General features: G+C 35.9%; 3 protein-coding genes and 1 non-coding gene across 4 annotated transcripts; all 4 read left to right on the top strand.

The window, feature by feature from the left end:
• Positions 1 to 4,488: 4,488 nt before the first annotated feature.
• lst-2 (Lateral signaling target protein 2) lies at positions 4,489 to 9,851 on the top strand. The gene is made up of 9 exons (NM_076355.6): positions 4,489 to 4,593; positions 5,716 to 5,817; positions 6,162 to 6,283; positions 6,813 to 6,923; positions 6,976 to 7,952; positions 8,138 to 8,318; positions 8,365 to 8,452; positions 8,574 to 8,737; positions 9,075 to 9,851. The coding sequence occupies exons 1-9, from the start codon at positions 4,497 to 4,499 to the stop codon at positions 9,216 to 9,218; spliced, it is 1,986 nt and encodes a 661-aa protein (NP_508756.2). The 5' UTR covers positions 4,489 to 4,496; the 3' UTR covers positions 9,219 to 9,851.
• R160.9 lies at positions 6,034 to 6,139 on the top strand. Its single transcript, NR_070868.1, has one exon. It is a non-coding gene; the product is annotated as an Unclassified non-coding RNA R160.9 (non-coding RNA).
• Positions 9,852 to 10,065: 214 nt separating the features above from the next.
• Positions 10,066 to 10,340, top strand: R160.12 (Methyltransferase). The gene is made up of 2 exons (NM_001375016.2): positions 10,066 to 10,139; positions 10,195 to 10,340. The coding sequence occupies exons 1-2, from the start codon at positions 10,102 to 10,104 to the stop codon at positions 10,319 to 10,321; spliced, it is 165 nt and encodes a 54-aa protein (NP_001362117.1). The 5' UTR covers positions 10,066 to 10,101; the 3' UTR covers positions 10,322 to 10,340.
• A 613-nt stretch (positions 10,341 to 10,953) lies between these two features.
• On the top strand, positions 10,954 to 11,247 carry R160.2 (DUF4492 domain-containing protein; the record flags this gene model as incomplete). Its single annotated transcript, NM_001375015.1, has 2 exons — positions 10,954 to 11,063; positions 11,112 to 11,247. 2 exons carry the CDS (start codon positions 10,954 to 10,956, stop codon positions 11,245 to 11,247), a joined length of 246 nt encoding a protein of 81 aa, NP_001361984.1.
• Between the last annotated feature and the right edge of the window lie 1,530 nt (positions 11,248 to 12,777).

The following is a 12,777-nucleotide window of genomic DNA, read 5'->3' as shown; positions in this document are numbered from 1 at the left end:
TCTCTCTCTCTTTCTTTCTACCAGTGAGAACCGGCTTTTGCATAATCGAGTTGACAGCCCAAATGACTAAAATGGCTAAATGGGCGCCAGATTTTTAGTTAGTTAGTCGTTTCGACTGACTGTACTTGGAGGCCCCGGCCATTAATGGCCTTCCGCCTATTTCCCCAATTTTTTGGTTACTCATTCTCATGACTATCACGTTCGTTTGCCCCTGATTTGTGACTTGTTGATACATTTTCTGAATGATCACTGAATCTTTAACCTGGTTCTTCTTTCTGTGTAATTTCAGCATACAAAACGTCGCTGTAAAAGTTTTGAAACAAGTTTGTTAAATTAGAGGCTTGAAATTTCAAAGTGTGTCGTAACCAATACCATTTCTCATTTTTTTGTTGCTTGTAAATTTGTAATTCACAACAAAATAAATCAATAATTTGATTTTTTTGTTAGTATTTTTATGCTCTGGGTTTTTTTTTTGAAACTGAAGTACGGTCAGTGATAATATGTTCAGATCCTATAGTCAAACTTTAAAAAATTGAAATGTTTTTAATCACTCTTAAAATGCATTTCCTACTAAATTTTTACTGTAATTACCGTTTAGTTATTTGTATTTGAATATGTTCCAAATTTTCCAAATATCAATTTTTTTTAATTTTTGGAAATTGGCCACCACTTTTGCTGAAAAGTTTTCAAAATTGGAAATTTCGAGAGTGTTTCGATTATACTGTTAGACCTAGATTAATAAGTAATAATAAAAGTAATTTTTTTTTAATTCTCACGGAAAATACTTTTAAAAAATTATGCTCAAGTCTCCAAAAATGCTTTAAAATTAAAAAAAAACACTACGTTTTCCACTTTTGTCAATTTTCAAAACGTTGCGTAAATTAAAACGTCTGATATAGTTTTGAATTTTTCTCATAGGTAATATGACAAAATTCTCATGAACTCTTTTTTTTCCGAATTGAATTCTGTTTTCCCATCGTTAGGTGACTTTCCAGAAAAATATTTACATTGTTTAGATGGTTGGAAAACACTCATTTTTTCCTACTTTTCAATATGGAAAAATATGAAAAGTTCAAATTCTGCTGATCAGTTTTTTCGCTCCTATTTTTCCCATTCATTCCTAGTCACATGACTCCTCTCAATTTGGTCTTTTCGTATGTGTATTATCGAAAATCACGATTGAACAAAAAACCAGACTGACCCTCCTCGTGTGATAAATTCGTATGCCAAGGTAAAAACTTCATTATCTGATTGAAAAACAATATGTGGTGCCCTTAAATTCATCGCGAAAAAAAAAGAGAAAAAACTAAAGAAAAACATTTCAAAACATGTCTGTTTTTGTTTTCTGTTCTTTAACTCTCACCATTTGACTCGACTCGACATTTTTCCATATTTTTCTATCTAGTAAAAACAAGAGTATAAAAAAAAACGAGAAATTAGGTCTCCAGAGAACATTCTCCGAACACACTGGTTCCCATCTGAAATTCAGAAAGTCCTTGTGTCCTTTTTCATTTTAGCATGCGTCACACTTTTTCATTGTGATCCGTCTGAATCCAATTGTACTTGACAAAGTTCACACTCGATCCAGAACCAATTTTCTCCCCTCATCCACCAGTGTTCTTATTATCCATTGTTATTTTTCCAGCCAGCCAACCAACCAGCCACAGCGGCAGCTATCCGTTCTCATTTCAGTACCAGGTTCCACTATGCCCCCGGGGTGTCTCAAAATGTGCCAACCTTTTGTTCGGGGGGGGTACCTTCGGTAAACAAGACCAAAGCCCTCCCAAGTTTGACGTCACCCGGTCTAACATTTTCGTACTACGGTTGCCACTTTGTCATCTGGATTCATTACTGGTATTGAGATTTTTTTTCCTTTTTGCAAATTGTATTTTTAGTCAATTTTGTAACTATGGCTACCAGCACGCCACTATGCACAAAAGTCTGTGGGCTGCTTTTTTGTTCTTTTTGCATATTTCCGCATTTTCGCTCTTGTAGAGTCTACTTATCCAGTTTAGAAATATCTTTATTTTTTTTTCAAAAAAAGTATTTTTATATAACTAAACACCATTTCTATACAGCTTCTAAAAAATTGTGCAAAAGTTTGATTCCGAGTCAAAAAGTGGTAATAGAGCAGATTGCATCAATTTTCCAGAAATCTAAAGCGGTTTTGCATGTTTGATACCCTATATACAATGTTAAAATGTGACCATTTTAAACATTTTTAAAAGAATGTGTGAGATCTAACCTGCTTTTTGACTTAAAATAAACAGTTTTCCAAAAATTTTTGAAACGTTTTTTTAAAATGATATTTGGTCATGTACGAACCCTTCTACTTCCGATTTTAATAACCTAATGTGCACCAGCAATGTCCCCTGCCTAGTCTCATCACACTCCTTCTCTCCGGTTGCTGTTATCACGCCCTCTTCTTCTTTTTATGTCATAAATGAGCCTCATTTGGTCAACGATCCTGTTTTGGAGGCTCACTAGCTGCTGCCTTGCTCTCTTTTCTCGGTTTTTTGCTGTCTTTGGATGTTTGCTTGCTTTGTCCTCTCTCCCTCCATCTCTTTCCGACTCCCCCCCCCCCCCCCCGGATTGCATTTTCGTCGAGAAAATGGCTTCGTTCCTCTTTTTGATTTGAAAAAATTAACGTTTTTGTCTTGGATTTCTGCATGCCGGCGCCTCCTGCTTCTTTAACCAACACTACCCCCTTTTTCATTTACACTCTCATTCACACACACTCCAGCAGTCACTAATGACGCGAAACGAGTTAACAATGACCTTCGGCTCTTCCTTCTTTTTTTTAATACGTTTTTCTTCTCAGTCTTTATACTTTTATTTTTTGATAATCTACTGTGCTGAATTTTTCGATTTTCTTCTTGCAATAATTTGAGGATTCAAAAATTAAAACGGATATTCGATAAGATTTCCAAATGTATTTATTGAAATTAATAGGCAACTGAGATCGGGTTATGGTTGAATTACGAATCTTTAGCGAGTGCATTGTTTTAAAGAACAAATGTCGTTGTAAAGCTTTTCAAAAACATTTTAAAATCTTTCACTTCTAGTCCCATCCAAAAGTTGTGAAAACTCAGTTTTTCGATCATAATTCTGAAAGTCGGCCAAATGTTTTTTCTACCAGTTTCATATCTTAATTGGGTTTTAGTTACTTTTATTATTGGTTTATTCTAGAAGTTCAAACTGCAGCGATTCCCGAAATTACTCAAAAAGTCCACATTTTTGGAAAACTTGGCAATTTTCCAAAATTTTGACTGAAATTTTTAAAAAAATGTTAAAATTTTTCGGAGTGTTATATTAAAATATCCAGTCATTTAGGACTATTATATATGTATTTTGTCTTTTTTTCTGAAGAGATTTCCAAAAAAATAAAGATTTCTGATCTTGAACTACATGGTTCAAAAGCATGCCTCCGTCAAAATTTGCAAGTCAAAAAAGCTTTTTTTTTTTGGATTTTTTGCACTTTTACTTTCTTACCCTAGTCTTAAAAACATGCTCTGCTAGACATTCGTAAAAAGGCCAGAATTAACTTCCGATTGGCGTACTGGGTACATATATATTGAAATAGAAGTCCCAGTACACTTCCACCGAGGTTTTTGTCTATTTCTCAATCATTTTTCCTTTATTTCAATGTTAAAAGCAAACAGACACACACACTTACTTTTAGACCCTTCTCCCCCAGGCCAGTTTTTGTGATAACTGCCAAACCAGCCGCAGCGAAGGTTACTGAACCGGTGGGGGCACCCCCCAAGTGCCTTGGTCTTCCAATTGCGCAAATGAGTGAGAGAGAGAGAAAGGAGCGGGCACCGATTTCCGCTGGGTTCATTTTTATTTTTATTTTTGAGCACTCGCAGCATGGAGAAAAATGATTGCTGTGTAGAATGAGAAAAAAAACGCAAAGAGGAAAATGCTCATCTACGCATCCAGAATTCCAATTTCAATGAGATGTCTATCTTTGTGGCGGTGAGTGTGCTAGTGCTAGGGATGTTTTTCCCATTTCCGTTATATTGTCGCTTTCTCTTTTCCCCCATCTTAATTTCGAAATTCAGAACGGGAAAAATAAGAAGAAATGAAAAGCCCCCCCCCCCCCCCCCTCTTCACCACCACCACCTCCACTATGCACAGAAAAGCCATCTCGCTCCCCCCCCCCCCCCCCCCCCACCTTACTACTCCTCCCGCTCCATGTCTTATCATGTTTGCTGTCCAGATAGGCTGATAAACCTTTTTCACCACGACCAATTTTGTCTTTTGATTCTTGAAATGTTCTCTTCTAGTAGCTCTTCTTCTTTCCAAGCTGCAATTTTCAATTTTCTTCGCATGACGTGTGTATAAAGTATACCCCTGTAAAATTTTTCAAATTTCTTTGTTTGGTTCCTCGTTTCTCTTTTTCCTTTCTCAATTTTCGTTCTTCCGCATTTTTTTTTGGTGTTTTTGGAAACCAGAAATTATAATTTACATTTCAATAAACTTCAGATATTGTAATGCAGTCTTTCCGGAAAATTTGGAATAAACCTCGTCCAGACGATTGGATGCCACTTGCACGATTCTACTATGCTGATTCAGCGTTGAATGATATTGGTAAGTTGTTTCGAAATTTGAATTTTTTTTCTCAAACCCACAACCTGCCCAACTGTTTTTAATCGTTTCTCATCAATTACGTGTTGTTTTCCTATTCTGTTTCAAATTTGAATTCATTAAAGGCGGGCTACGATCAATGGTGAAATGATTAAATATTTTTGGAAATATCTTTTTTTTAAGTCGTCGGTCAAAAACATATTTTCTTATTTTATTTTTGTGTGATTTAATTATTTTTTAAAATATTCATTTTTCAACATTGAAGGGGTTCGAACATGCGGCAGTGATTTAGATTTCTTGCCATTTTAGAATTATAAAAATAGGTTTTCATTATCTCCCCACTGACCGCAGTTCACAATTTTTTTTCGTGACGTCAAAAACGCTCTTATGGAAAATTCCTATTTTCTTTTCAAAAATGAGTGCGTCTAGCGAACAATGCACCGAGAACAGCCTGAATTTCGTGAATTCCGTATTTGCTCAATAAGGGGAGGGAGGGGGCTCCAATATACAATTGAAGCCAATAATTTTAAGGCAGCTAATTTTTGTTGGCAATAGTATAGTTTACTGTGAGTCAATAATATCAGATTAAAAATTCTGTTTTGTTATTGATGAAGATTTTTGAGTTTTTGAGGATTTTTGAAAGTCTTCTTCTTCTTAGTTTTACTTCTTAGAAAGTCTTTGAAGCAATTAGCAAAAACACTAGGAGTAAACACAATGAAGGTATTGGTCTTTGATAATGGTTATTAGCACTGGTAGGTGACAAATAGAAATGCAAGCAAAGTTCCACAGTTCCACACTCACCTACTTACTCACACAAACAAGTTGTTTTTGAGACAAAACGAAAAGCCACTTGATATTTAAAGGTGAAGTACGGCCTGTGGGAGAAATGATTGAAATCTATTGATAGGATGCCAAATATGGAATATGAATATTTTTAACACAATTAAAACAGAAAACTGAAATAATTTATTTTTTGATCTACGACTTTTAAAACGAAGCATGGAAACATAATTTTCCCAACTCAAAATTTGAATCGAAATAAAATTTCAAAAAAATTTTAATTAGAAATTTTAAAATGATATTTCATAAATTGAGCAGTTTGGAATTGATGATTTCCATTTTCAGCAAGCGAACTCGACTCGTTTGACGGCAGACGTGATCCCGATAGATGCAATGCACTGGTCACTAGGCTCCGGGTGGCTCAAGATCGAGTTTTACATATCATTAGTGAGTTAGCATAATTGTGCGACAAATTAAAGTGCACTAAGAAGGCCATTTCCTCCTTGGCTCTCAGAAATTGCACTTTTTTGATGCACTTTTGCACACTTTAATAGGAAGGCTTCCGAGTTGTTAATGAATAAACTGACTCAAAGTGCGAGTATTTCGAGATGCGTTTATTTAGAGAATTGACGGAAAAAAATGTCTAGAGAGATATTGAAAAGAAGTGAACATAAATATTTGTCAACGTCTCAAGATTTTTGACCACTAAGCGTCACCGAAGGAGAGGAGCCACCGCGACTGGGCGCCTTTTTTCGAGTAGTGGTAGAGTGAACTTTTGGTTTTTTTTTCAGCTGAAATGCTGATACATTTGTACCCACGGGAGCAAGATCGAGCATGTCGAGACTTTCGCGTCAAGTTTCCCGATGAGATTCTGCACGACACATTGCCAGGACAACTGTGGTTTGGCGCCGAGGTATTTTGTTTTTCAATGTAGTTGAGCGTACCAGACACGGGTAGAGAGGGGGTCTTGATGAAACAACAAGGAAGTCACAGTCAGTCAAAGTTTAAACTTTTTGGCACATATTACCCCTGAAGATCGGTAACATTGTGCTGACACGGAAATAAAAATCAAATTAAAAAAAATCAGATTTCTAAAAGAAAAGTATGTCTTTTGAAAACTTATGTTCAGATTACATAGGTCACCACAAAAATTTTAGCAGCGGAACTCGACTCTCAAATTTTCCGTGTACTTTTTCAGTAGTTTGAAGGCAGAATGGCTTAAAAAATTTTAGACTCTAATGTATTGAAAAAATGAATGGAAGAATGTCAGACCGGCTATTTCTTGTCCGAAATGCTCTTCTGCCAATTAATTTTTTGTAGTTACTTAGTTGGAAAGTCTCTTTTTGAATGACATCGGTTTCATTTGGAAGTGTAACCGTGAGCGTAAACTTTTCCTTGTAAGGAAAATGATTAATACAATCCAAAACTTTACATTATTTCAGTGTCTTTCCGCTGGTTCCAACATTATTGACCATGAGACAGAGTCTGATTTAATTCGACCGTTGGCAAAGGATGTCACAAAACAATTGGATTTTTTGAGAGACTTACTCAAAGTGAGATACATTGTCAGTCATCAATCTTCAAACAACCGATTTCTTTTTTCAGAATCAATCACTACGCGACCCATCTGCCTACAACCCAGTGATAAAAGAAAATTTGCTGAAGTTTGATAAACTATTCGCAGAGTTTGAGTACCAGTACGTGTCAGCAATGGTTCCTGTGAAATCGGTGAAAGAACATGATTCGCAACTTGATGTGGCTGTTCTCTTCTCAGAAGTGCTATCTTTAGCGTTGGTCAAGGATCTTATCACTCAGGATCTTATCGACTATTGCGACCCATCAGTAATGATTGCGATTCCAAGACTTGGAATTGTATGGGGTCTCCTAGTTTATTCAAATGGCGCGCTCAACGTTGACGTTCCCGCAGAGAATTTGTCCGAAATGTTCAGACCATTCTACTCGCTTCTTGTGAAAATCCGCAATTTGTTGAGAATTTTGACACCAACAGAGCTGACAAAACTGGAAACCGTTCTTTGTAAAGGAGAGTCAGCTGTTCCGGAGGACACGTCCAGCACGCTCACCATGAGCGATTTTCGAACAAATGCTACCGATGAGGAGAAGGCAAAGAACAACCAAAGAGTATGGATGTGCGATATGCCATCTGATAGTACGAGTTCTTTGGATTCTTCAGTGCAAGACAGTTCTAGTGAGACTACCTCCCTGGCCTCATCCGCACTGGCAAGCCCACATTCTGGAAGTGAAGAAAATGTAAGCCAAATTGAGAATGAAGAAGGAGACGATGAAGCGATCGGAACAAACTCGAACTCGTCGAATGAAGTCACCGAATCTCCTGAAACCATCGAAGAACCTGACAATGTTGACATGGAAGAATCGTCGGAAAGCGAAGTAGACACTCATATCGATGAGACTAGAAACGAAAGTGATGATGAAATTACCGATGACGTGCAGGCTTCTGATGTTCTACAAGTAGAAACAAAAAAGTGTAAATCGTCAAGATTATTAGAACAGAAGAAATTTGATAAAAGCGTGAAAACGATCATTCCGATGCAAACCGATCCCAGGTAATTTATTGTTGCAGCGATATATCTGGCGAAAAGTGAGAGATGGGGACGAGACGGGGGAAATAAACAACATATTGAGTGTCAAGTCGTCAAACGCGATCAGTATTTCTTTTTTTTTTTCATTTTCGTTTCTATCGCCTACTAGCGTTTACTTTTATTCTTATGAACTTTAGTTTTTTTTTCAGATCTCAAATTGATCCGAAAAACTTGCGCTCACGCTTCCGTTCATCCGAAGATCTTGTTCATCGACTATTTGTGTGCATCGCCGGTGTTGCCGATCAGCTTCAGACCAACTATTCGAGCGAAATTCGAAAAGTGTTGAAGCTGATTCTTCAGCCATCAGAAATCATTCCGGTCTACGAGGTGGTGAGAAGTTTTCGAATTGTTTATCCTTTATCAATATCATGTTCAGGTCAACGCGCAAGTGGCGAATTCTCAGACTGAAGGAGAAGAAACTGGCGTTGAGGCCCAGGAAACGCTACCACTTCCCGCATTCATGGGTGAGTAGTAAACTGCTTGTGTAGCCATGTTAGAACCCATCCCCTACTTTATTTAAACCTAACAACTCTCATCTTCCATTTAACTGGGTGCTCACAACTATTTATTGATTAGTTTATCCAGGTGTCCGTTGGGTTCCGGATGAAGACTGCGAGCAGTGCACCGCCTGCTCAATGCCATTCAACTTTGTTAGGCGACGACACCACTGTCGAAACTGTGGACGCATTTTTTGCCACAAGTGCTCGTGCAACACGATCAGCATTCCAGAACACGGATATGATAGAAAGGTGAGCTGAAGTTTTAGACACCCTGTTTGAAAATTAAATAGTAATTTTTGGTCCTTATGTGGTACACGTACCCAAACATATAATTTCCATTTAATTCCATTTTAAAGGATAATTTTATCAAAAGGGATCAGACTGTATGTTAGGCCTAGAAAACCATAATTTTTAAAAGTTGTTAAACATTTTTGGGCACGTCTGTTACAAGTACTAATACTTTTTATATCAGACTGTAACTAACCCCCTCTCAAAAATGAATTTTCAAAGGTTACATTCTGAAATTTTTTTTTTTATCCGAAAACTTTTTCATGCATTAGTTCTCATGTAAACAATACTTTTTCAGGTTCGTGTCTGCAACTTGTGCTACGTACACCGGTTAAACTCGTTTGGATGCAACGAGCCCATGAGCCAGGTCAATGAAAACGGAGCTACAGTGCCATCTGTGACTGAGCAGCAGTCGGCTCAAACTGCGTCAGCCTCCTCATAACCATAACCTCTCTTTTTTTAAAATTTTAAACTTAACTAACTTATCTCATTGTATACTATTGCTTCATTGATTCTTGTTTAGTATTTTCTAGAAATTATTTGGTTTTGAATTTAATTTTTTTTTCAAGTATGTTTTTTTCCTTTCAATCAATTCAAATTGAAACAATTTCCCGGTCAAAAGTTTTCAGCCCGTTGTGTCTTCCCCCCAATCCAACCTCTCACTTTTAACACGTCAAGACCAATTTTCTTGTAATTTGCTCCATCAATCCCACCACATTCATCATCTATTCAACCGGTCGCTCGTTCCTCACACATACCCTTAATCCCATCAACCATCTTTGTTTTATAATATACAATAGCCTTGAATTATATTCTGTCCTTATGTATTTTTAAATTTATCTTCAAGTGACTAGTCTGTGATAGAAAATAACAAGTTCACACGCTTATTTCACTCAAAAGTGCTCACACCTATGTTAATTCTTGAGCATATTGCCGGTCCTTTGTTTTATGAACTTTACGTCATTAGTCTTTGGTCAATCGTTATTGAGTGATTTGACTATGTTTACAGAAAACGGTTTTATTGTGAATCATTTTGAATAAACTATTGTGTTTGATAAATGATTAAGAATTGAATATTTGTAGTTGATAATTGAAGCCAATTAGTTCCAGAAAGGAACACTCACAATCAAGTAGTTGAGCGTAATGCTGAAGCAATGCATGAAAATCTATCGTTTGAGCTAATTTTGTTCTTCACAATAGGCTTCACAAATACTGCAATACTTACATTTATCTCAGTCGTTGTGACTGATACAAATGAAAATACTCAGCCAATGCCATATAATGAATTTAAGCTGCTCTGGAAATGACTTTCTCAAAATTGGAAAATGGCACACTTTGAGCGTAGGGAGAAGTTTTTTCGTAGGTAATAAAGACTGACAAAAATATACATACCACAATACCTGAAACATCATTTGTAGTAAACAATATTGGCTCGAAACATGGGATCATGAGGTAAAGTACTTCAATAACAATGTGTGGAATGAAGAAAACATCAAGGCGTTCGATTTTTGCCTAACGCCTAAAGCATGTGAAGTTCTTAAATAAAACGTGAACAAAACACGATTATATGTTTTCTTGCACTTAAGTTTCAGTTCAAAATCATTAGTTTGGGCAAAATTTTTATAAAAGATTTGAAATGTGTGCGGCAATTATCAAAATTTGTCCAGCAAATTTGGCAAATTTGCCGCACACCCCAAGTATGAAAACTAAGAATGACACGTCTCATAAAAAACCAAAAAAAAAAATACTGCTTCAGTGGCTCGGAAACCAAACTTTTAATTTACTTTTTTTAGTTCCAAAAATTTTGAGATGAATAACTTGCGCGTCCCTGCATCATTCCAGCCGTCAAAATATTTTCCCAACCATAGATTGACGCTGCATAACTCATTTTATGCAAGACAGAAAAATTTAATTTCCTGCTGTAAGATAACATAACGCCGCTATCCCAGATTGACAGTGATAGATTTGACCTACTGTAGGCAATCTCGCAAACTCATTACTCTCAGACATGGGTGAACAACGTCCGTAATTTTTCAAAAATTTCTTAGAGACGCAAAGAGCCATTTGTCTTGCTTCAAAAAAGCTTGTCGTAGTGCTTGTCGACGTGTTCAGATCGTTCTTCTTTTAAAGTTTTTATTTTGGATTTTTTCTGAAATAAATTTCACTGTCAAGACTCAATGAATCAACCTGAATCAGTGTATATGTGTTCAGCATTTCGAGAAGATGATTTATTTCGACGATTTTTTGCCATATTTTCCTGGCTTCTGAAAGTATTTACCTTTATAATGTAAGTTGAGATAGTTATTACTTGTTTTTATTGACTACTTATTTGTAGCTTCTTTGCAACAATTCGCTTACATGATCAACAAAGAAACGATCCAATTGAACACGAAAATGCCGTTCAAGAAGTTGACGACGTGAGAAGATACCGACGAGTTGCATATCGTCCACGTCAGCGAAACCAGGAGTAGATTGCATTTTCATATTTCTCGTTATTTATATTTTTCTTTTCATATATACAAGGCATGAGTTTTGACATATAAAAATTGTACAAAAATAATGTCAAATCTGAAATTTCATATCTACCGTATCTTTTACGTCAGACAAAAACTGATAAATTGTAGGTACGATCGTAGTTAGTATCCCGCTGTGATGAGCTTTTTTGTATTTATATAGTTTTCAAATGACGCTGCGAAATATTTGCTCTCTTGAATTTTAAGACTTACAATTAGAACCGTCCGGTCGGCATTTTGTCATTTAGGCACCCTAGAGGTGGTTTCACTATTGAAATCGATATTCAATTTGTACGTTCCAATAACAGTGAACATAAAACAAATAAGAAACATGGATAAGCTGCCAAATTTTGGTAGCGTGCCAAAGTGAACTTATTTGGTAAAACTATGAGCATTGCTGCAGATTTGTATCTTTGTATAATATTTAAATACAAATATTTGAAACACGATTGAAAAGTTAAAATAGTAGAACACTTTTGTTAGTGAATCTTGTGAAACTTGTCAATTTAGACACCCTAACGTTTTAAACTACTGGTACTATTTGGATTATTTAAAAGTACTATCATGGTAAATGAACAAGAAAAGAAAACGTAATGTAATTAATAATCATTCAGATAATATAATTCAGTTTAAACAGTCTTCTAATTTTTGTTCTGGTTTCTTTCCAAATTTCCAAATGAAGCAGACACTAAAAGCTCAAAAAAGAACATTGAAATTGAGCACTGAACCAATTTGAACGTCACCACAAAATTTACGACTATTCCATCTTTTGCTTTGTTCCCCATCTACTGGTTGCCGTCAAAGGTTGCTGCAATATCCTTGGACACCACCGTATCCAACTGTTCTTTGAAAACACATTTCCGTTGTATTCACATTCAAAAACAGAAAAACGCAAAAAATGTTGTGTATGTGTGTGTGTGTGCCCGATTTAAAACCATTAGTTTTACGCTCATTTTATTCAACTCCAATTACAGACCATTTAAGGAGTAGAACATTTTTTGGTATGACGTTTGAAAGCACTCTCGGATAAAAGCATTCTCTCATTTTTTTTCATTCGTTTGCTAAATGTTTTTATGATTTTTTTTCAAGTTGAGTACTGTACTTTTGCAAAAATACACTTACTAATAAGAATGTGATAGGAGATACATTTTCAACCGTTTTCTTGCTTGTCTCGAGAAATACGTAGAGAAATCTATCCTATTCACATGTTATTAGCTCCGCCCAAATCTCACAAATACATTTTTTAGGCGTCCATTTCAGTCGTTTTTGTTTTAAGGTTTAATGCTCCTAAATATTTTAATAGTAGCTTGAAAAATAAAATGTTAAGGCGAATAACTTGAACAATGCTTTTTTTTTTGATTTTTGTGACCGGAAGCTTCTCTTTATTATCTACGAAAAGTTATGTACTCTCCAGAAAACATTGCAAAAAAGTGCAAATGCAGTTGGATTTTAAAACTTAGACAATATCGAAAACTGTAAAAATCTGAA

Source organism: Caenorhabditis elegans, chromosome X, assembly GCF_000002985.6.
Source record: "Caenorhabditis elegans chromosome X".
In the NCBI taxonomy this organism is placed as follows: domain Eukaryota; kingdom Metazoa; phylum Nematoda; class Chromadorea; order Rhabditida; family Rhabditidae; genus Caenorhabditis; species Caenorhabditis elegans.
The sequence above is the reverse complement of the archived record's forward strand: the minus strand, read 5'-3'. Positions and strand labels throughout refer to the sequence as shown.

What these genes read in the sequence shown, in the direction of transcription:
- R160.12 (NM_001375016.2), top strand. Translation starts at nt 10,102, where the DNA reads ATGGCACACTTTGAGCGTAGGGAGAAGTTTTTTCGTAG. An exon ending in AGGGAGAAGTTTTTTCGTAG is followed by an intron (nt 10,140 to 10,194) that starts GTAATAAAGACT and finishes CATCATTTGTAG; the next exon opens with TAAACAATATTGGCTCGAAA.
- lst-2 (NM_076355.6), top strand. Translation starts at nt 4,497, where the DNA reads ATGCAGTCTTTCCGGAAAATTTGGAATAAACCTCGTCCAGACGATTGG. An exon ending in TTTTGAGAGACTTACTCAAA is followed by an intron (nt 6,924 to 6,975) that starts GTGAGATACATT and finishes TTCTTTTTTCAG; the next exon opens with AATCAATCACTACGCGACCC. An exon ending in TCATTCCGGTCTACGAGGTG is followed by an intron (nt 8,319 to 8,364) that starts GTGAGAAGTTTT and finishes TATCATGTTCAG; the next exon opens with GTCAACGCGCAAGTGGCGAA.